This window comes from Sphaeramia orbicularis, chromosome 5 (assembly GCF_902148855.1).
Source record: "Sphaeramia orbicularis chromosome 5, fSphaOr1.1, whole genome shotgun sequence".
Taxonomy (NCBI): Eukaryota; Metazoa; Chordata; class Actinopteri; order Kurtiformes; family Apogonidae; genus Sphaeramia; species Sphaeramia orbicularis.
Genome location: NC_043961.1, coordinates 26,796,507 through 26,821,524, shown reverse-complemented (window position 1 = coordinate 26,821,524; position 25,018 = coordinate 26,796,507). Strand labels below are relative to the sequence as shown.

The 25,018-nt window shown below is 38.6% G+C and overlaps 2 protein-coding genes across 3 annotated transcripts in view; one reads left to right on the top strand and one right to left on the bottom strand.

The window, feature by feature from the left end:
- srgap2 (SLIT-ROBO Rho GTPase activating protein 2) overlaps positions 1–11,937 on the bottom strand; it is a 62,430-nt gene extending 50,493 nt beyond the window's left edge. Inside the window, exon 1 of one of the 2 annotated variants that reach the window (XM_030133867.1) lies at positions 11,420–11,937. In XM_030133867.1, the coding sequence (XP_029989727.1) occupies positions 11,420–11,486 (67 nt within the window). In that variant the 5' untranslated portion in view covers positions 11,487–11,937. The remainder of the gene's footprint in view (positions 1–11,419) is intronic. The other variant, XM_030133868.1, reaches the window with a different exon arrangement.
- A 910-nt stretch (positions 11,938–12,847) lies between these two features.
- On the top strand, positions 12,848–17,068 carry LOC115419222 (protein FAM72A). Its single transcript, XM_030133870.1, has 4 exons — positions 12,848–13,423; positions 13,650–13,727; positions 14,348–14,472; positions 14,567–17,068. Exons 1-4 carry the CDS (start codon positions 13,272–13,274, stop codon positions 14,659–14,661), a joined length of 450 nt encoding a protein of 149 aa, XP_029989730.1. The 5' UTR covers positions 12,848–13,271; the 3' UTR covers positions 14,662–17,068.
- Positions 17,069–25,018: the final 7,950 nt, after the last annotated feature.

The window sequence follows — 25,018 nt, the reverse complement described above, 5'->3', positions numbered from 1 at the left end:
CACAGCAGGGTCTCCTTCCACAACTATCCCTCAAGGATTTTTGAGAAGGAAGGTGTAGTAGGAAGTCTGATCTCTACACATGGATGTCCTGCTACTATATGAAAGTCTAGCGGTGCCCTCAGTGTAACCTCTAACTAAGGTCAAGATACTGGCAGTGTACGCAATTCACAACAGAATTCTCACATTAGAGAAATCTAGATTCACTAGCTAATTATTGTTCTGGAAAAAAATCTCCAGTAATGCTGATGAATAATCATATTTTCTACTTTGCAATATAAATGCACACAATAAATACAAAATGCAATGAATGAGAAACCTCATTTACACTAGCCATGAGCCAGTCTCTAATCAATTGGTGTCAATTTGGTACTGTTAAGTCAGTTTATTTATTCATCATGAGTCAAAGGGTTATCACAATTTTATCATATTGCTGATTTTCATCATATCACTCAAGGCTACCCAATGTCTTGCTTCTATTTCCTTAAACTGATCACCTTGCGCAGTACTAAGCTCAGGATGCAGGTTTGGATGAACATTTCCAAGTGTGAAAGACAGCCCTGACATTTAAATGGCAAAATCCATGCAGTAGAAAACTACCCATAAAATAGCAAAAGATGTATGACAACTATGTGAAGTGTAGATTACCAAGTATGTCGGTTGCTAACTTGGAGATTGTTGTTTACAAAGTGATGAATACTTTGAAAGGGGAGGAGAATACTACTAAACTAGTGAGCCAATTGCAGGCTCATTCCAACAAACAGCTTCCTGTGAGTCTAATAATGATTTATGACAGGACTTAATCATTTGGCACAGGGTTAAGTTTCAGCAGTGTCAAATGGCTGATGGTGTTACCTGTGACCCGCTCTGTAAAATCACCAGCGGCTGACTTTATGTTGTAATGTTGTGTTATACAGCGTATGTTTTAGCCCACCTGTCACCAGGAAATACAGCATTAACATCAACCGTTCCCCTGGTGAAAATCAAAAATCTGTCACAATGGTTCAGGTTTTCTTTGCTTAGTCAAGATCAGCACCAAAAACTCTAAATGAAGAAAGTATTTTGGGAATATCAACTTAAATCACTTGTAGAATTGTGATATTTAACTCATTATACCCCTTCATATTTTAAGACACAGGACTAGAAGTACAGAAAGTTGTTCCTAAATAATAGATTAACCACCTCATCAAACTCCATTGGTATGAATTAACAGGTTTTCAGAACACTACGGACTGATGCTTTGCAAGCAGCTGCAAGTTTTCAACCTGTCTCAAAATTAATCTTTGGTCCGAAGTTGAATTAACACAACCCACACAGCCAATGATTTATGTGTGGTTTTGTGTAAGGTAGAGTGCATGAATGTTAAATGAGGAGATATAAAAAGAAACATATAAAGAGTCTGATGCACATAAAAGGGCCTAGCTTTCAGTTAATGGTTTTATTGGGGTATAGCTGCCTAATTAACCACAACTGTGGGTCATTTTTTATCATCATAGTGTACAAAGTTAGGTGTGTGTAATGGCCGTGGGAAACAAAACAGCATTCTCATATTCAAACTAGGTTCAACGTAAAACAGGGACTCTGAACAAAGCTCTCCAAGCCCATATATTTTGAGACACTAACAGTGGGAGAAAATGGGAGAAATCTTTTACTAGCGCAGCTTTGATGCTGGGAACAACCAAAATAGAACTGGTGTATCCACATAGCAACCGGGGGAAAGAACACAGTGTCCTCACACACATCCATATAGTAGAAAAGAGGAGAGGAGAGGCAGTGTGTGTGAGAGTGTGTGGAAGTGATGCAGATTCAGCTGAGAAGAGGTGATGAATGGCTTCATTAAAACAGCATTAGCAGAGGTGTGAACCCGAATGGTGACTGCCAGTGCGCAGTGATTGCAGTGAGTTTCAGCGTGCGCACACACACACACACACACGTCACAGTAGTGAAATTCTCTTATTGATGCCAAATGAGCCTCTTTGCACTTGCAGCAATTGTAACTCAGTCACTGTGTTTGTATTTCATGCATGATTACAATGCAACCTCAGAACTTTGCAAAAAGAATAAATGATTAAGCAAATTTTTTTGGAGAAGCAATAAGGAATGATTCAGAATATTTTTTTCATCAAACACATTCAACATACCATCCTTCAGTCAGAGGGAGATGAGGAAACAATAGAGACACCTTGAAGGAACTAAGTGATAAATAAAAAGGTAAAAAGGAGGTGAAGGACAACAAATAAGAAAGAAGAGGAAGGCAAAGAAAAAAAGCAGATGAGAAAAAACCTGAAAAGACAAAGACAAGTGTGTGTATGTGTAAAGTGGTAACCTGATTAGCAGGACCCTACAGGGGAGACAAATCTACATTATTCTTTCTCATTTTCCCTCTGCTCCTCACAAACCCAGAAAAATGGGGGCAATTCAGTAACCCTAGCAACCAACTCTGCCTACGTGCAGGGAGAAGCTGCTGATGGAGGGGGAAGGAGAGAGGAAGAGAGTCTTAGAGAGTGAAAAGGCTAATACGAGTGCATACTGTACACACACACATAGTAAATTAAGCAGATGGATCTTTCAGGCTAGTAATGGGGTTTCTTCCCTCCTTTCAAAAATTCTGTCCTTTTCAGGCTCACTCTTGCATGCTTCCCAGATCCCTCCTCCTTCAACTTCTCCATTCCTCTTTCTACCCCCCCCCCCCCTTTTTCCCCTCCTTGGTCAGACTCTTTTTCTCCTCCTGCTCTCTGGCCACGTATGAGGGCTGTTCAAACACAACCTGTTTCCTCTGGCGTCCTCCGGGAGCATTATCCAACCTTTCTACTGTTGTGTTTTCACTCTTTCACTTCTTTCTGCCTCCCTCCTATTTATTTACAGCTGGATGTCTGCTCTCCTATTGATTGTTTTACAGAGGATATGAGTGGGCTTTGTCTCAGCATTGCCTGGCTTTATATAGATCCCTCTGTTCTTAAAGATGTTCTCACCGACACAGACACACATACACAAACATCCTCTCTCAGCTGGTAGTGAGTCAGTGTCCGGTGTAGAATCACACGCAAGTAAGTACAATAAATGTAACACACATGCTGAAATCATAAAGTCGTAATTACCAGCTTAAACTGCCATAGGGGGTGTGTTGAAAACGTGTGTGTCGCATTTCATCACAACTGACAAACATCATGACAGAAAGAAAGTTAGAGAAGAAAAGTCAGACAGAAAAATAGAGAATGAGTTTGAGAGGTTGAGTTGAAGACCAGCAGTTCTTTTTCACAATGCTCTGATTGTTCATTGGATGTAGGCTAAGAGAAAGAAAAAGATTGGAGAAAAAAAAGAGCGAGAGGGAGTAGAGGATTGACAGACAGAGTAAGTTAGTGAGTGAGGGGGTAGGCCAGATCACAGCTCTGCTTTTTACATTCCTCCACACTCTTACCGGTTGCTCTGCTGTTGCTGTGTGTGTGTGAGTGTGTCAGATAAAGAAAGTGAAATCTGAATAGTACCCTAACAGGGGTCAGGACCTCTCTAATACATGCTCAACACACACACACACACACACACACTTTTGCAATATGACTATAGGAGCTAAAGAGTCAATGAGAAAATGTTTCCAAGTAACTGGTCAAGAGGTGATTACGGATGGTTTTAAAGCTGATAAAAAAAAAAATACAAGATTAGGTTATGACAAATTGCACTGTAAATTCTGTGCTACTTTGTAAGTGAACACGTTGTATTACTGCATATTTATATAAGAGCTGTAATGATTATGTGATAATCAATTCACTGTTAGCTATTAAATAATTGCAACTACTGTGATCATCAGATCGGGTAATTCTGAGTGAGTAACTGTGTGTGGGTTATTCCAGATTTTCATGTCTACCTTCTTAAAGTTGATTATTTTCTCTCTAACTCTTTGATGACAGTAAACTGAATGTTATTGACTTATGGACATTTGAGAACGTCACTTTGGACTTTGAGAAACACAAACAGATCGATGTTTTTCACCATTTTTTGACATTTTACAGACTAAATAGCTGATCAAATAATCAAGAAAGATTAATCGACTATGAAAATAATTATGAGCTTCAGCCCTACATTTATACAATGCATTAGGAGATAATCAGTAAAGTTGAGGAATAAATGACAGTAAGCCATGTTACCTGATCACCTTACACCAGAATGAAGATGATCTCATACACTACCAGGCAAAAGTTTGGACTCACCTGGTTTTTCTTTATTTTTATGACTATTTTCATTGTAGATTCTCACTGAAGGCATCAAAACTATGAATGAACACATATGGAATTATGTAGTTTAAAAAGGTGTGACAAAACTCAAAGCATGTTTTGTATTTTAGATTCTTCAAAATAGCCACATTTTACTTTTATTACTGCTTTGTGCATTCTTGGCATTCTCTTGATGAGCTTCATGAGGTAGTCACCTGAAATGTTTTCCAAAAGTCTGGAAGGAGTTCCAAATGATGCTGAGCTCTTGTTGGCCATCTGTGGTCCATCTCATGTCATTTAAATAAGAAGGTGAGTCCAAACTTTTGCCTGGTAGTGTATATTCATGCAAAACACATGCACACGTGCAGACACAATGTCAACACCATCAGTTTCCTCCACCACAACTCTGCTCGATTTCACCATTTCACAGAACCCAACTGTCTGAGTGGAATGCTACAGTTGGCATTATGCAAAACCATACAGAAGGTAACAACCAGTGTGTGGTGTTTGTGTTGTACTGCATAAATAAATATGACTTCAGCATTCATGCATCAAAATGTCAGTGCTGGAGTTAAACCTTGAATTGGGCACACAAATCAGGTTCACATACACACCCCCACACAAAACATCAAAGCAAGAATACCCAAAATGAGGGAGGGGAGATTTCAGCCAATCCCAGCATGCCTCGGTGCTGAGGGCCTAAAGTAAAGGGGTGGCAGTGGAGTGTCAGGATTAGCCAACCAGGGCAGACAGAACATCTGTTGCCCAATCAGAGCATCTGGAACATCTGGCTCAAATGAACAGCAGTCTTCTAGCAGCTGACCTTTGACCTTACCCTCTTGGCTCCACTTGATGCCTTGTACTCCACATGTTCATTTACTTTTTTCGTTTATTCCCTAGGCCTCTCAGTTTACTTCTTCTCTGACATTAAATGCCCCATTGTGTGTTGCATTTTATCTGCTACATGCCGTTCTGCTTCATCTATGTGCCATGTCATGGTCAAAGCTCCAGTAGTCACAGCACACATTCCGCTTTTATCTCTCATCTATCAACTGTACCTAGAATGTGAGAGGGTGAGAAGGGATTAGACATGTCATTAACACACTTGATAAGCTGTAAGTACTGAGTACATATACAGTACATATGTCTGCACTGAAGGAGGCCCACTCAGCACATACGTATAGTGTTAGTAAATTCAGCTCTGAGTGTTTTCTCTCAGGTGCTGCAGTTGCCCTGTAGTAAATTGTCATATCAGATGCTGAAAATAAGGAATCAGATAGGTGTAAGGGGACAGAAAATCAATGAGTGTTTTCAACCATATCGTGCCTGGTGCTGACACAGCACCCGGCAATTGCTACGGTGTACACACACTCACACACAAACTGAAAGGACGATGGGACACTCAGTATAGAACACCGTGTACTGTAGAGGGTTATAAAGCGGAATAGAGCACTTTAGAGCAAAAACACCTATATCTCAGTTCCTTTCCATTCCGAATACGCAAAATGCAGAGTTAAAAATCCTCAGACACCCAAAGCAGTTGTGTGTGTGTGTGTGTGTGTGTGTGTGTGTGTATTATGTGAAGGACAGTTGATTCCTTTGCCAGACAATAAAGCCGTGGGCCCACAGAGGAAGCTTCGCACACTCTCTGTACAATCTCTGTGTGTCCCAACCTAAGTCCTAAACCTCAGTTTCACGCACACATCCTTCCTGACTGATTATTTTAGGCAGTGTCAGCATTTTTAATTCAGCTAACAATACAAACACGTACTGACTCAGAACCAGTCCATCAACGCCCCCTCATTTTTACCATCACACTCCCACAGACACCCACACACTTGTGAATCCTTTACACTTCCATTCACTGTTGCAGAATTGACTTGTGGTTGGTAACTGCGCCGGACTCAATCAATAAAGTCCAGGTTAATTGACACAAGGGTTAAAAGATCACACACAAGGCTCTAAAAGACATCCTAATTGATTAGCTTAACCCATAAAGACCCAGTGCTACTTTTGTAACAGTTACTAAATATTTTTTTCTCTCTATTTAACCTTTCTTAAGTGATTTATCACCATTTATCATAATATTATCTTCTCAATTTTGCATTTTTTTTCCAGTGAAAATCTCCTATTTTCCTATATTTATTTTACTAATCATGTACTTTAATCATCATGCTGAGATTGCATTTGAGGGTTATCATATCAAAAACAGAGAAAACTTGAGAAAAAGTGACTTTTTCTATAAAATTTATCATTAACTGTACATAAACCCAGTGTCTCCATCCACTGTCATTTATCAAACTCTATGGGTTTTACTGGTGAATCAGTGTTGTAAAAGATGACAGTGTTTCCACATTCAGTACGGAGCCTCTGAACGTCCAAATGGGTCATATCTGATGACCACAAAAAGATGACAAACTGCATTTTACATCAATTATCTACATGCATTGACAGGATTAGTGGCTCTAAAGTTATAAATATTTTAGATCAGTAGATGCTTTTGGTCACTGGAGTATATTTGGGTCTTTATGGGTTAAAGATGTCTTCCAAGTAGCTGCAAAGGAGCTAACAAAATATTTACCATGTTTTTACTAACTATTCTCTCATTTTCTTGTTTTTTGTTCTGTTGATAATTTGTGACACATTAGGTGAATCATTGAAGTAAATCCAAAACAAACCCTTCCTGCCATTTATGCCAGAGAATCCTTCTGATAGAGCCCTTCACCCTCTGATCAAAAATACATCAATCAACTGCAACACACTCTCACACTGAAATATTCAGCCCAGCTGTGAAGCCTCACATAAACCCACAGACAGACCCACAATCCCGCCTGCAGACAAACCTCTTGCTGTGTCACCACCTTTTCTATTGTGCACTAGTGAAAGCAGCCATTTATCCTAAATCATATGTTTCTCTGGCTGCTTTCGTAAACATGAAGCTTAGTAACATACACGTAGGCAGACACACAGTTTCACATAACGGCCACGGGCGCACGTCTCTCTTCAGGGAGACAAATCAAATTGTATCTGTTGAGCTGAATGACTTCATTAACTAGTCTGGATGATCATAATAGCATACATCTGTGTGGAGATACCCCTAGCGCGTGCCTTAATGTGTGAGCATGTGGGCACACTCTGTCCAAAACATAGCCAGTAAAATGCTATAGTCAATCAGTTATCTTAGTTAGTAGCCCCTTTTACACAGCACTTCTGTTATGGGAATATTTCGCCTTTATTCCGGATCTATGTCTGTGTAAACAAAATGGTGGGATCATTTGGGCTCACCTTTATCACGGCTCTGTAACGCCTCTGGAGGTAGTAAGAGACCCCTGATAAAGGTGGAATCATGATTCCGGAATGCTATGCAAAAGGAACACCTCTCGTTCCACAACCGAGGTGTGTCGTTTTGATGACATATTGCTTGTGCAATGTTAAAAATGAGCGTGGGCCAGTACAGTAAACAAATATATCAACGCAACCACAAAGATGTCAACCTGGGGAGACGCTGAGATCTGCAAACTGTTGTCACTTCGGGCGGAGGACTCTATCCATGCTAACATTTGTGGAACGGTGAAAGACTCGGCTCGGGGTATTTCCGACACGCAAGTTATATATCACACTATATGCTGTGCTGAGTCACCATCCCTTTGATTCATGAACGCCGGTCTGCTGTGTAAAAGTCCAGCCTGTCTCATCTCTGGTACTCCTTTGACTTGGCTGTGGATATCGGTCAATGGTGGAAAAAAGGTGGGATCACCACCTCACCTTTTTTTCCAGGATCTCTGTGTAAAAGTGGCTAATGTTAGTTATATGTAGTCAAATGTGTCAACATTTTCAGATGTTTAAAGCTCTGACAGATAAAAACACGGAGCCTACTTACATTCCTGACTGAATTAATATCATCAATCCAAATACCATACACAGTTTTCTGGTTGCCAAAGAAAGGACATTAGTAGATACTTAATGTGTACTGACTGCAAAATATGGTGTTTGAAATAGAGACAAAATATGATTTAGAGTCTTTCGAAAAGCAATGTCAATTTCTGGATTTAATTCCAAATAACTGCTTTGTAAACTAAAAATGTGTGATGATAAGCTCATTCCTCAACTCCATTTCAGAGCTCCATGTAACTATTTTCATCTGTGTTAGAGCATTCCTGTCCCTTCATATTATCAGTAACAGTTTCTCTTTCTTATTTCACTATCCTTCTCTCCCTCTCTTGTTTTTTTCCACTTCTTTGTTTCGCATTCATTATATCACTTTCAGTCACTTAGTTTGTACCTTTTTTCCTCACACATACACATTTTCTGAGTAATAGGAACATTCCTTCCATCAGCCAGAATCTCATACTGGAGAATCAGCACTCTGCCTTTGCAAAACAATGCACTTAGAAAAAGAAGATGCTATTTTAAACATTGTGTGTGTATATTTCATTGTGTCATCACATTAAAAAAAGTATTAGCTAGTCCTTATCTCCCATATCAACAGGTGACTGACATTGTCCAGTGATACCTATATACTGAGGATGACTTCAGACTATGGTACAGAAAAAATGGAAAATAACAGGCACAGTGGTGTGAGATTATGTTAGGTTAAAAACCTACCTACATATACATTTTAAGCTGTAAAAGAGTAAGGATTCAGCACCATAGTTTATCCTGACGAACTATCTCAGGCATCTTAACAGGATTCCTGTGTATTACATTTACTGCGTCATTTTACCAGCAACAATCTATCTGTAATGTTTAAAAACATTCCTCAGCAATATTTAAAGCTGCATTGTTAGTGTGTAAACAGCTGATGCATTAGCCAAACAAGATAAAATGACTGTATTTAAACTATCCAGAGAGGTTTTTAAAACTCCAGCAACATATGTGTAAACCCTCATGCAACCCATTTTTGGGGTTATCATGGAGATTTTGTAACCTCTTACTTCAAGACCAGTTTGTTTTCTCTGTCCGCCATCTGTTTTCAACTTTGCTGCAGACCTTTGTGAATGTGAACCACTTACAATAAGGATTTACATTCATTTCCCAAATGATGCTGGAGTGTGTAGCTTTAGTAAGACTCTCGCTGCTGCCTGACAGAGCGGAAACATTTAAGTTTGACTCTTCTGCAAGATGGGCTGCAAATGATCTATTAAAGATTTGTGAAACAAGGCAGACATGTGTTAGCAAACAGGAAGACAGAGATGTGTAGCTGCTTAATGTATTGTTGCTCAATACCCTCTATTAGAGAATCTCTAAAAGCGGTGTTCAGGGTAATGACAGACTGTCTCTAAGAGCAGGCAGACTGTTGGGAATGTCACAGCAGACACACAGCATCTGGAGACGCCTCCACACAGATGGAAAAACACACACACCTCAAACAGTTATGAGGATGCACAGGTTTGCCCTTTCATCTGTTCATTCCAGACAGGGAAGGTGGTATGAGGAAAAGCATGTAGAAAGGACAGATAACACACTCCAGCTGTTCACTATGGAGCAGCGGAGTAGCTGACAGGAGGAATCGATGCTAAGGGTCGATGGACAAACACTAAGTCCACACACTGACAAACACAGCAGACAGCCTTGACAATGCAGCATGGACAGAAAGCTGTTACACAGGCTGCCAGGAATAACCGGCAGTCTACCGGGACATTGAGACAACAACACTAATGTAACTGTGGTGACAGCTGAAGGAGTTTGCAGACAGGCAGGTAAACAAGAGGAAGAGGTGGTAAACGGATTACTTGTCAATTAGCGTAACTAACGGATCAATCTGTTAGACTATGACCAAACCAAGCCTTAACACCTGCTCTACTATATTTAAGTGAAGAAGTAAATGATATAGAGGGGGGGTATAATGAAGATGCACTAATACAGGATATGAAGGGTCACTGTATGGGTTAAATAATGATAGAAATCATCAGATAACAAGTTTTAGACTTCTGAATCCACCAAATGGACTATCTTTCAGATGAATTACTTTCAGTCTTTAAACTTGTTGCATCTACACTAAAGCGCATTAACACTTCATGTGGCCGACACCTTTTTGTTGACCTTTTCTTTAATATGTCAACCAATATGATTTCCTTTTTAGCCTGATATCCCTCTCACAGCCAGGTAGCAGGTGACAGCGGCTCTAAAGGAGAACAGGGTGGCCAAGAGGTGACAATCATGAAGAAAAGCCTGAAAGGATAGCTGCGCTGTTTTTCAACAGACGTGAGAAGGAGAAGAGATTAAGAAGGTGATGGCTCATCTTATCTGGAGATCAGGCATTGCAGCAGTGGAAACATGCAGTTCATGAGGCGTGCAATATCCTGTCCTCTCTCCTCTACATCCCACTCCCCCCTCCCTGGTACCTCTGTGCTTTCCATCCACTTCCCAGCCAACATTTCACTGAACCTACAGATCTGATAAGCAGTCACTGTCACGCTGACTGACAGTGTCCAATACAGCAAGCTGCTTGAAGACAGAAATATTCACACACACACACACACACACACCCATCAGCAAGTAAACAGTTAACTCAACGCCCCTCTCTAACCACTACAATCTGCTCTCCCACCCCCGCTGCTCTCTCGTGTCCTTGATCATCCGCAAGAACAACACCAATGTTCTGTGATCAATGAACAAGCCTTCACGCAAATTGATCATTTAATTGCAATTTGCTCGTGCACGTACGCGCACGCACAGATGCAGCATGGACGGAGAGCAATGCACACCAGCAGAGCGGCACAGACACGCAGGAGACAGAGGCAGAGAAAACGCCCTGCCTTGTTCCATGTCGAAAACCCCAGCCCTTAACCTACACAGAATATTCACACCACCTTCACATAAGCGTTCCTCTGGGGACTGTGCTGAAACGACATCTGCACAAAAAAACACTGATTTCTCTGCTTTTTCCCTCCCTGTCTTTGTTGGCCATCTGTGTGCTGCGTTAAAGCCAACCCGATCACACATTTGATAACACATAGATCACGTTAGATCCCCTATCGCACTTGCAGATTTTTTATTGATCTGTCACCACCGCATAATGACAGTTAACCTTCATAATTGGTTGGTTAAATACAAAGACAGGCGTCCCCTTTTACGCCTGATAGGAGAGGTGAGGTACAGAAAACAGAAACCACGCAATCAGACAAGTCAAGGCAAAGCACACTGCTTAGTTAGACACATTTAAAGCTTGATTGGGTTAGGTTTTTATATCTGGAAACTAGAAAAAGTTTTACCTTTAACTTGAGTTTCATATTCGGCCACTATCTCCTTGTCCTTTCGGAATTTCGCCGGAGACGTCATGGCTGAGTTTGGAGATCAAAACCACTTTGCCCGTGCAGCGAAGTCAATTTTGTCTCAGTCAATCAATAAATCAGCCGTGGGGGGGGGATGCAACTCTGGCAGCGGTTCCGAGGAGAAAACAGAGTCCAGAAGAGCGATGGCAGCCCCTCAGTGTGCCCGCGGATCTGTATTGTCTCCCTGCCTCTGTTCACTCAGGGCGCATTGTGAGTTTGGCGCTGCTGTTGCTGTGTGTTTCCATCCGCCGCCGCGCCTCACCGCCTCCTCAAAACCGGTTATGGAGCAAACAACTTCAAGAGAGAGGAGATTCATTCCACACTTACAGAACAAACAGAGATAACTTGTCGGCCAACACTTCCAGAAGTTTTGTTTTGTTTTTTTTTTCTAATCTTTCCTTTTTCTAACCCGGTCTTGGTTTCGCAGCTGCCCGTCCGCCTGTCTAAACTAAACTGCTCTCCTCCTCCTCCTCCTCTTCCTCCTCCTCTTCCTCTTCCCCCTGTAGATGTGTGAGAGGAGGAACCGAGATGAAGGGGCTGGCTGGTCAGGCATGGATACACACATGGAGAGTATTAATCTGGTACATAAAACATATTTTAGAGCAAGTTACTTTCATATTAATTATTAAAAAAAAAATCACAGTGGATAAATCACCTGTGGATGAATTTGAAACTATTAAGATGCAGTTTTTTATTGACATACTGATTATGATTCCAATGCAGAGAATGAGGAAAACTTACCTCGCAAAGGTGAATACGATACACAATAATATGAGTTATAATTCAATAGTTACAGGTAACATACAAGTAACTAGTGACACATTATAAACACGACAAACCATTTAGCAATTTATTAAATATTGCTAGAACCATATAGTTCAATACTTAACAAGCACTAAGCTAGCTAGCATTTAGCATTAGGTAAGTGCATAACTTTGTTTCGTTTTTATCCTTTAATATTGCTTGGCTTAGTTGAAATACACATTGCTATCTTACGCCATGTCTGTCTTGTTCCACCATTGCTTCAGAACATAAAATTGGTAATATAATGTAAGCTAACTTAAAAAAAATAATAATAATAATAATAAAAAAAAAAACGCTCGCATCAAAACGTCAACTTTCAATCACCAACAGTACAGCCCTTACAAATTATGACAAAGCAATTCCCGAGCTACGATTGGTCAACTAGAGCTTTGAATGACGTGAAAATGCACCAATAAACTCTCAGGATTTTTGAGCGTTGCCGTATTAACTTTAAATTATAACTAATCAAATTCAGACTCTGCGAGGGAGACGTCCAATGGCGTGTCTTACTGTGAAGTGTATCCAATCAGAGTCAGGCCTGGGGTCTTTTAAAGATAGTTTCAGGAAGTGCCGTTAAATACCAGGAAGTTGTAAACAAAGCTGACATATACTTAGCTGTTGACAACATTTGAATGGATCCAAAGCCAGTCGTGTAAAACAGGCCATTTACTCGGTGGTATCGTGTATTTATCTATACTACAGATAGGCGTTTTGTTTCATATTAGGGTCGTTTCGCTAAAGAAAAAGTCGTGTGTTTGTTTAACAAGCTAACGTTAGCTGCCTTCCGTTTCCTTTCGCTAGGAGAGAGCTAACGTTTGAAACAAGGACGTTAGAGCTAGCGGTATCGAAGAACGCGTTAAATCGATCATTACTATACACAATTATACGGACAGCGAGCAACACAAGTATTGGATTTCTGCTGTTTTGTTGTGCTGGCGGTTGGGAAGCAGGGAGAGCGAGAGTGTTCGTCCATTTTAGCGGGACAACAATGTCTACATCCAACGCTAACTTCAAAAACAAGTGTGTGACCCAGGTTAACTGCATATTTTGTGACAGCCTGCTCTGTACGAGAGGAATGAAAGCAGTGCTTCTTGCAGACACTGAGGTTGAGCTTTTTTCGACTGACATACCTCCCAACAGGTAAGTGCTAATGTTAATCCTGCTATCCTTTGTTTAGATTTGGTGTTGTTTCTAGGGTAAGGTACACTTTTTAAAACTATAGCTAACTAGTGTTTAACTATTCACTTGATGGCAAGAGAGACACACCCAGCCTCTGATTATTATAAATTCTTACATGAAATCATTTGTGTGGTTTTTAATATTTCTTGGCTATGTTTGTTTCTCATTACACGTCCCCTCCCCCCAGAACTGTTGACTTTGTGGCCAGCTGCTACTCAACTGAAAGCTGCAAATGCAAACTGAGAGACATAGCATGTCTCAAGTGGTATGTAAAGCTCTTCTACACCCTGCAGCGTTTACTTTAGGTAGACCATCTGCTGTCACATGTTAATAAAAGAAAACAAATACAACACTTGAATGGGCTGTTTTGTTTTGTTTCTTAATGTACACCTGCAGGAACACGAGTAACCATTGTTTTTAGTTATTTTGTTCTTACCCACACTTTCTTTAATAGTCAGTCACAATTTACCTAGATCCATTATGACATCTCCAAGTGTTTATTATACATCTGACTATTATATTATATTATTATTATTATATTTTATACCTACTTTGACATTAAATTGAATACTTGAAGTGGTGATTAAAATGGTTCTCAATTAACTGTCTGTTGATTCACTATTAGTTTCATTTGTATATCTATAGTTAAAATGATATTCTTTGAACATACACTCATTTCTGTTTTTAATCTAAAGCAGAATGTGATGCTGTAGTGAAGTGCTATGGAGCTGCTTTTGTAGTCCCATGCTATTGTTGTTGTCAGGTCAAAAACAAACATCTGTTGGATAATAGACAGCCACGAGTGGAGTTGGCACTTTTCAGAAGTGCCCTTGTAAAGTGCTGACACATGTTTCTTCTTTATTCTCTCTCCCCTCCCTCTCCCAGTGGAAATGTTGTGGGCTATCATGTTGTGGCCCCCTGTAAACCCTGTCTGCTTTCCTGTAACAACGGGCATTTCTGGATGTTCAATAGTGATGCTGTATCTACTCTCAACAGACTGGATGCTACAGGTTAGTATAAGCTTTACTTAATTCTTGTACTTTTGGATTGTTTTTCATTATTTCTAGATTCCTAAGCATGTGTCTTTCTCTAATATGTCTACAGGTCTGAATCTGCTTCTGTGGGGAGATCTTCCCGAGCTTGATGACAGTGACAATGAGGAATCAGAAAACCCATCAGAGGAGGAGTGCATTAGGTAAAGAGGGAAATGGACAATGTATGGCGCATACAGCGCTAACATTTGTTGGAAAGAGAGGCGTGTACAAACCATGCTTGAGCTGAGAGAGAAAAGAGAAGCCTTAAAGGGTAATTTAGCATTGAATCACATAGGGCAGAAAAATGAAGCTCTTATGTTCTGTCAATTCATTACACAATGGTACACCTCATGTCCCTACCTCAATCAGTGACATCACAGCAATGGTTTTACCTTTAATGACTGATATCACTGATTAAGGTTTGATCTCAACTTGCGCAAGACGCACATAGAACAGCACAGCCAAAGGTTTTAGCCATATGTAATTTAGTGTTGAATTACCCTTTAATCTGTGACCATGCCTTTTCCCATCACTTTTCACTGTTTAAAGCACAGAAAAACACACACTGTCACACACATTCTTCTCTCTCTGTTTTGTATATTTGCGTGGACTATTATAAGATGTGGCTGAAATAGACCAAGATTAACCAACCACTAGACTCAGCTAGACTTATTCCAGTGTGTTCTTCATCAGTCTCCACTGAACTCATGGTTTTATCAGCCTCATGGTGTAATGGGTAAAAGAAGCCTACCAGTGAATGCTGTGCTTTTTCATGCTGCTTAAGTCCAGTTATTTTCAGAAGATTGGCATTTCAACTAACTTGTTTTTAATGGAATTTATACAGTAATCTGTACATTGAATATACAGTAATAAGCAAAACTTCCATTGTCCTCAAGGCTTATATTGTTTCTGTGTGCCTGATTGCTGATTGAAGGTTTGTGTGTGATTTTGAATCCCATGTCTTGGAACAGTAGCACAATTATTTAATAATATATATATATATATCAGAGTTCCTTGCTGTTTAAGGGCATATTATTATTATTATTATTATTATCCGATATTCTATCAGTGATCATTTTTGACATGCTAATAGTGCATGTTGCACAGTTGACAGCAGCAGTGTGTGACTAACACCCAGATGAATCTGACTGTAGCAGTATCTCCCACTAACTCACTAACTTATGTATAGTGTCTGAGAATGAAAATAAATCAAATGATACACTCCCAGATTGAAGATATAGGAAAGCTATAATTTAACTGAACTAAAGTGCACCTACGCAACACTCCACTACCCTGCAATGTGGATCAAAAAGCAGAATTTAGAAAACATGAGTTCTATCTAAATGGACTTCAGTGGTCATGACTGTTTTGTTACACCACTGTTCAGTTTTATGTAGCAGCATAATTGTAGCACCATAAGAGAGTGAAGTTCAACTTCAAAGAATAATGGAGCATGTCAATATTGCACTTATGGAGTGAAAATCTATTTGACATGGTTACTGTATGTCAGGTGGTCCAGTTTATTGAAGAATACTTCACATTTTAAGTAACCACTCTGCAGTTTTTGTTTTGATATAGTGAAATGAAAGCAGTGAAGGTGAATATGAAAATCTTCAGTGTTGTGTTGACCTAACTCATAATGTAATCTACTGTAATTGCTGACTATGAACCTCTGATGAATGCAGATTTAAGGATGGTAGTTGGCTATTGTCAATATTTATCAGCCTGTAGTGCCAGACACAAGCTTCAGCATCATCCACTGTAAAGGGACTAAATTCAAATGAGTCCTTTCTTTGCAGTGCTATCCCCAAGCCCTTGTTAGTGATTCACTGCTGTGCCCTGTTAATTATCTTAAAGCAACAGTCTGTTGGTGAGTTTTGCCTGTATCTTCAGCAAGTATTGTTGAAGAAGTGGACGTAGAATGTCATATATTAAATGAAGAAAAAAGCATAAAAGACATTATTTTTTAACATGTAATTGGCCTCTCTGTTGATCAAAAGTATAGCTTTTAGTCGTGGATGAATAGTGGAGAAACATGGTCCAGACTTTCACACCTTTCACCTTTAAACTTGTAACTGACCGTCTGCAACACTTGCACACCAAATACTGTGTATATGGTGAACCAATAGGATACAGAGAATCTGCTACTATAGGTATTTATTAAAACCACAAACCAAATATCTATAACCACACACTTCCTTTTTGTTTACAAACTTGGTTTACAAATGCATTGGTTTGTATTGTCATAGTATTGCTATGGTACTTATGTTTTTGTTCATGTATTTAATATTTCATTTGTAATGTAGTACTTTGTTTTGTACGTTAAAGACTGGATGTGTACAGTTTTACCTCAAGAAGGTATCACTTGCGAGCTTCCTCTGGTTAGGATAATTGTCAAAAGATAATCAAAAATTATATAAATGGCTGTTTATGGTGTGAATAACTTTAATTAACATGCCCTGCTGAAAATGTATATTTTGGAATTGCACTGAAACTGCATTGGTAGTTTGATGAAATGATTTGTTGTTTTGTATGCTTGGTAAATTAATAAACCTTTTTTTCGAGATATTAATTGAACTGTAATTCTTTTGTGTCCTGAGGTAATTCTATGTTTTTATGTTGTTTCAATTACTCTTTATTGAATGTTAAACTTCCAGCCACTGTTGCACGCTGCTGTGCAGTACAACTGAACTTAGTTTGGCATGTGCAATATCAATGACATAAGACCTTGAATTTCCTGTTCTACCAGTACCAAGAAATCATTAACCAAGCAATAGTTTCAGGTTTATTTATAGCCAATAGGTCTCAGATGAGCCATCAAACAGGAAAAGAGTGTAAAATAATAAGTGAGAACAATTCATGGTAAATTGTTTAACTTTTTTTCTGCCACTCATCAGTTGTCCTCAGCAGGTTGTTATTACCAGCAAAGCAAATCAACTTGTCCACTGTTTGTCACAAGAAATGTACATTTGAACTTTCATCCGTGGTTCTGTCTTTTTCAGGATTGAGTATGAATCTGAATAATCCTTTAAGAAGTACTTTAATGGAATGACCTGATTGAAGTTTTGAAATCAGCTGTTAAAACATCAATCCTTTACAACTTCTTTCTCGGTGTCTGTTGGAACATGCAGAGGTTAGTGACAGCATGCAAATGAAGGCAGTGATGGCAGAAAATCAACAAATAGTTGCAGCTTGCTCTGCTTTCACATGTTTTTGTTGCATCTATCCAAATAACACCCACACAACATAATCTCTGTTTTATCTTAAGCATTTCAGAAACTCTATCAGCCCATTGTTTTCTGTACAATTTATGTTTACGCTCAGAGACCCATGGGTCAGACACAGGAAAACGTGTGGTTTGGAACTGGACGTCTAGGCCATTTTGTCACCCTGGAAAAACACTCCCTCAACCATCTGTCAACATGCCTTCATAGCTCGTTAGGTATGTTATGGCAATGTAAATCAGTCTCTTCTGGTTACTCTGCTCCTATAAGGGGGCTAAATTCCTCTGTCTTTAATGAAAATCTATTCGTTTTGAGTGAGAGGAATGATGCTGTGTGTTTTAAGGTTAGGGTAAATATTGGAACATGCTTGCTTTCACTTCACAAATAAAGGATAATTTGAGTCTCATATTATCTCCTACTCATATAACCTTATGCTGTTGTTATATTCTGTGTTTATAGTAATATTCTGTCCTTTTTTTTTTTTTTTACAGCTATGTTTATTTTGCACCATGGGGAGTCTTGTAATTTCAGTTTTCTGTATGTGATGCGCATTTGGCAAAAACTGACATCAAAGCTGAATTTGACTTTTGACTTGACTCGATCTCTGCTTTCTTGAGAGCAGAACAGGCAAGACTTCATCAAGTACAGCATGCCGTTACAAGTCTAACGCCTCCATCCTGTCATGCCAACAACAGTCATGGTCAACTAATATTTTACTGTGCATAATAACTTTAACAACTGACATTCAGTATGATGAATGTTCTGAAAATTACAGGGAAGTAAATGTAATAGCGGCACAAATCTAATCATATTTGGGGTAAAATGAAAACAGAATACTTTTGCAGCAGGATATTTAAGGGTTGTTGTGAGCTACACACACTCACATTTTTACAATCTGTTTTCTTTGTCAACAGTAACACTGACATTAATGGGAAATTGATAATTCTCTCACTTTTCTTTTTGTTGAACAGTTTTACCAAACGCACATCTCGGTCTAGATACCATCCAGTGGCCTTACATTTAGCTGCTTTATTCCTAGTTCTGTGATAAAAGCAATTTGAAACCATTATATCTGCGTGCGGTAGGTTGTCAGGACAAATAACATCACAAATTGACTATTCTTGAGTTACACAGATTAGCAGGAAACTAGACAGACAGGTATGTAGGTTACATGGCAGCTGCTTGAGTGAAGTGTGTGTTTAAGCTGTGGTGAATGAGTGTAAATGCCGGACAGGTGTGTGTGACATATAGCAGTGTGAGGGGGGCAGGTGTATGACTGTTAAACATAAACAGCTGCCAGGTGAAGAGACAGACGACAAAGGGTAAGCACAAGGTGTCCTCCTGTACCAGCAGATCACTCAGGTGGCCTCGTGCTCAGTCGTAGACATAAATGTTGACAAAAGCAAACAAGTGCAGTGATCTTTATACCATAAAAATATATATAACATATATATAGTTTCATCAGAAATTCAGATCAGCTTCTACCAAAATCGTCTCCTGTTCTAAACTGTTTAATACCCATTGATCCACAAATCCTATCAATACATGTAAATAATTGGTGTAAAATACAGTTTGTCATCTTTTCATGGTCATCAGATATGACCCATTTGGACGTTCAGAGGCTCCATAGTTACCGTGGAAACACTGTCATCTTCTACAACATTGACTCACCAGTAAAATCAGTGGAGTTGGATGGACACACTTGGTTTATGTTTAGTGAATGATAGATTTTACTGACAAAGTCACTTTTTCAGTTTTTTCTGTTTTTGATACAATAAACCTTAACTTTAATCTGAGCTTTTACGAGCATCTGTATGATCAGTACATTAAATATCAGAAAATACTTGATTTTCACTGAAAAGATGCAAAATATGGAGGATTATTTTATAATAAACTAGTGCCTTGACCCATGGGGAACCACAGGTTCTAGATCCTCTGATACAGTTCATTCCTTTACTTTCTTGGAAAATTCCACTGGCATTTTCAGTTGAATAACCTCTCAGCTGGTGTGTCTGTTTCTGCACATGAAATTTGACACCATGGCAACGTGGCTCTATTGTTTATCTGTTGCCAGGTAACCCACTTCAGTGATGATTCTATGATTCTGGGCACAGCAATGTGATTGGCCATTGTATTCCAAAATTACTAATATCTCCCAAATTATTGGTCCTATCAACTTACTGTTTTCACTAGTCTCTTCTTTGATCAAAAATACATAAGTATGCCAAACTGCAGCAGTTAACTCTTTTTGGATTTTGTGTAATGCCCGAGACACACACACACACAAAGAGTCCACTTCCCTTTTATAATATAGGATGATGTTAAATCACTTAGGAAATGTTAAATATAGAGAAAAGAATCATTTGGGAACTGCCACAAAAGTAGCACTGGGTCTTTATGGGTTAATTTATTTTTCATCAGCTCCAAAAAGCACAAAGGAAAGCCAAAAAAAATTCATATCGAGTAATCATCAGTTTGTAATTGTGCGTCTGTACTGTATTGAGGCAAGTCTTTCACTGCAGCTGCTTCTCTGATTTGTTCAAATGTGGTGATGAGGATGATCCTGTTTGTTGAAGATGTCCTCCACCTTATTCAGTGTCTGTCTCTTTAAGGACTCCAGCTTCTCTCCCAAACCTGAGCCAGTGTTCTTTACCAGTTTGGCCACTCATGTTTGGTCCTTTTGCCTGATGCAAAGAACATCACATTATCCATGACTGACTGGTATGACATGTACAGCATGCAGCAGATGTCTAAGGACCGCCTTTAGAAAAATATCAAACTCTGTCCCTTTCAATAGAGTGCATATGTGTTCAGGAACCAGTCCATCTTGTCCAGATGCACACAAGATACTTGTATGTTGGTAACATGTCAATGTCCACCAGCTGAAGAGGGGGATTAGACTGTAGGAAATGTGTCACCATGTCTCTGATGTTGGAGGATAATTCATGTTACCAATAACAAAAACAGGAAAATACAATAATAGTATATGTTACACTATATATTTATTATAGTACAAGCAAAAGAAGAAATGAAAAGAAAAACAAAGACAGCATGCTACTTACGAGAATCAAACTCTTGTCTCCATCTAGTCCAATTTAATATGTTAAAATGTTGTAAACATGCAGCAAGCAGTAAATCTCAAAAACCACAATTTATTTTGGTTAATGAACTACTGCCCCAGTTTCTTTTAACTCTAACCCACCTTGGTACCAAAAAATCTCCGCTTATCTGGACAAAAGGCTGTGTGGTCTAGATTTTTTTAGACCAAAGGCGGTTCTGGACTACTACACTTAGGCTGCTTACCAGAGGGGGGGTCATGTAATTTAAATTAACTCACTAGTTATGTTTCGGATGGACAGACCAAACCAGGAGAAAGGATGAACTCACCAAAAAGAAGGTTTGAGGTTTTAAAATGTTAAAACAATAGCTTGATTTATTGCTTCAGGCAAAAATAAAAAAAAAAAAGTTACAAAAAGAATCTAGCATCAAACACATATTTCGTCACAGAGAGAAAAAGAAAAAGCCCACCAAAAAAAAAAAAAAAAAAAAAAAAAACGAGTTTCCTTTATTACTTTTTATAGTCTTTAGTGACTCTTGGAGACTCCCATTATTCAATGACATCATTCATCATCTGCTTATTATTGGTTAATGATAGTTACTGGGCAGAACATGTCAGTCACTCCATAATCTAATTCTAAGAAAAGCACATGCTTTTGCATGTGCACAGCTTTTGTTTAACGCCTGCACTATTAGGCTAGCATTTCTTGACCACAAAAACCCCCTTAGTTCATAATCTGGTTTTTCTGCTCAACTCTCTTTACCACAACTACTTTCTAAAGCTATAGAATTAGATATTTTAGGTAGAATCTGACCTTTTCAAGTTCAGCACAGACAGGTGTGAGTTCATCAAAACCACACACACACACGAACCAAACCTACAAATAAACCTTACAAATAAAAATACAAGATACAGTTGGAAAATACAACTCAGAATATAACTTAGACTTTGCAAAAATAAAAGATTCTTCACGCAAAACAACTTGTAATGTAAAGATTAAGCAGACAACTTATAATATTACATTTCCTCTTCTTCTTTTCCATTTCGGTTCATGATTTATGATTTATGATGTTCATCCGATTTAAAGTCACACATTCAACTCCCATTTAATACGATCCGTACAACAATGTCATGCTCCATATCTGCATCATGTATATTTTATTATCTCTAATGAGATCCACACTGATAACGGCACCAGTATGTTTATCGTTATGATCAAGATAATGCACATGGTTGTCCTGGAATGGATGGAACTAAAGTACCCTATTTACATGAGGTGCAGCTTTAACTATTTGTGCTTTTCCTGATGTGACCATTCTGTTCTGAAAGACATACACAATTCAAATATTGACAGCATCAGGTACAATTAAAACAAATTCAGACTATTCACTACTGATGGTATAAAATATGATCAGAGGTCATAACTAACTTTGGTAAGATTTTGTGTCTTTATTTAGTACCTGACCCTATATTTATAAACAAAGGCGAGGAAACAAAGGGAATGGTGTACAACAAAATGATATTAACCAGGAACACTGCATTTCATGGTCAGTGTCCTTAACCACAACACGTGACGTCACGCCACCCGTCAAAGCATATTCTTAAAGGCTCTGTGCACTCCTGGACACTTATAGATGAGGCTGAACAGACCTGTGGGCAGTGACACCAGACAGACTGGGGCTGACATGTAATTATCTGAAACAACCTGATGTGTCACTAATGGTAGGACTATATGTTCTGATGCATTTAGTTCAGTTACTTCAGTGAGGTGAAAGTGGACAGTAAGAAAGACTCTGTCGCCCTCTGCTGGATATGATGCTCTATAACAGAAAAGTCAGCAGAATTATCCATCACAGGGAGAAGAACCTTTACTGGATATTCATTCAGTTTGACTAGCTCATATGTTTAATATAAAGAAAAAGCAAATATATATTAGTCATAGTTCAGTTATTGGTTATTTTTCACAGATCTTCATCATAAATGTGTCTCTACATAATATTACATCTAAATTATCAGCTGTTATGTGGATATTTTTTAAAACACTCAGTGTTAAGTCAGTGATATTTTTTGCATGTATTTTCCTATTAATCATGGTATAATATGGAAACAGTTGTTTTTTCAAGTTTTATAGCTTTTTGTACATCTCTTTCCCTGCTGCGTTAGGACTACATTTCTTATAGAGCAGTATAGTTTAGGGATTCAGTCTAAGGCTTTTATGTATTTCAGTGCATTCTAATAATGGTGGAGACTCAAGTTGGTTATACAAACTGTAACCTTTTCACACTTTAAATTTTTCTCCTCACCAAAAACAAATAAATAAATACATAAATATTTTACTACTAGAATGCTTTTTACTGCAATATCTGTGTGAAGACTTTGAGAAACTTCTGAGAGAATATGGAACTCAAAATATGTTTACTGTCTTTTTATTGTCATAAATATTTAATACTAATTTAGTACCAGTTTGACTATAATTTCAATTCAAATTATATTGTTACACACATGTGATAAGTGAATTATCTGATGATGACTGAATTCAAGAGATGAGACAAGGAGTTAGATGATAAAGTCATTGTAATTGCTTATTATTATTAAGTTATACAGTATATAATCTAATTTTTATGATACATACTCTATACCATAATGAATATATAGAGTTAACTATTGAATTAAGAACAGTTTAAAATGGGGGGGGGGGGTTAATATCAAATACCACATTAGCCCTGATTTTCTGATGCAACAAGATGTTCATGATGGTCCATTTAATGATCTTGTAAGTGCCATATTGTATTGTAAGAGTACTTTGTACTATGAAAAGTCTAATGTCAAGGTCATGTTATAGGTTAAAGGTCACCAAAATGCCTAGTTTTTAAAAAAATTCATGTCTTTCTGACATTTTATCAAATATGTCCTGAGTTCTCTTCCCTCTGGTTTCCTGGTGGGATCCCCCAAGGCCTTTGACCCTTTCAAAGCCACATTAGAGACTAAATATTGCAACATGTACATTCCATTTGAATTTGCTGCCATTAGTGTGGCGGGAAACACTAGCACACATTTTGGCAGGAATCACTAACACTTCATTCATTCATTTTCTGAACCCGCTTTATCCTCACTGGGTCACTTGGAGCCTATCCCAGCTACTTATGGGCAAAGGTAGGGTTCACCCTGGACATTTCGCCAGTTCATCACAGGGCTGAACATGTAGAGACAAACAATCACTCTCACATTCACACCTATGGGCCTATTAGTGCATGTCTTTGGATGGTGGGAGGAGCCAGAGTACCTGGAGAGAACCCACACAGACACGGGGAGAACATGCAAATTCCACACAGAAAGGTCCCACCCCCATCGACTGGTGTTGGAATCGAACCCAGGACCTTCTGTCTGTGAGGTACCAGTGCTATCCACTGCACCACCGTGTCGCCTGCAACGCGACATATTCATGTAAATTGCAAAGTCACGTGAAACTACTGTTTGTTCTTCTTGACATGTCTATATGGATAATACACTGTGTAAATAGTTCTGTTTAATGTGTCTCATTGAATGGAAGTTGTTTGTAGTCAGTAGATGTGTTCTGAGGAGAGAACCTGAGCCCAACATTTGGAAGAACCCACATTAACAGCTTAATTCCATGAAATATGCATTTTTGACCATTTGGGTGACCTTTGATCTTAATTTGAAATGTTTTCATATTTATTTTTCACATGAGAGCATTAGAAAATCTGGGCTAAAGTTGAATCTGAAAATTTTCCTGAAATAACCCCCCCTCAAGTTTAAATGTGAGCAAAACATCTTTTACACTCACAAGCCACTTTAACCCAAATTTCCACCAGTGACCAAAACCATCTACTGATCTAAAATGTTTAATAACTTCTGATCCACTAATCCTGTGAATACATGTAAATTATTGGTGTAAAATACAGTTTGTCATCTTTTAATGGTCATCAGATATGACCCATTTGGATGTTCAGAGGCTCTGTAGTTACCGTAGAAATACCGTCATCTTCTACAACATTGATTCACCAATAAAACCCATGGAGTTGGATCAGTGACAGTGAATGGACACATTTTTTTTATGTTCAGTTATTGATATCTTTGCTGAAAAAGTCACTTTTTATTCAGTTTTCTCTGTTTTTGAAATAATAACCCTCAAGTTTACTCTCAGTTTTTATGAACATCTACATCATCAGTAAATTAAATGTAGGAAAATACATGACTTACACTGAAAATATGCAAAATC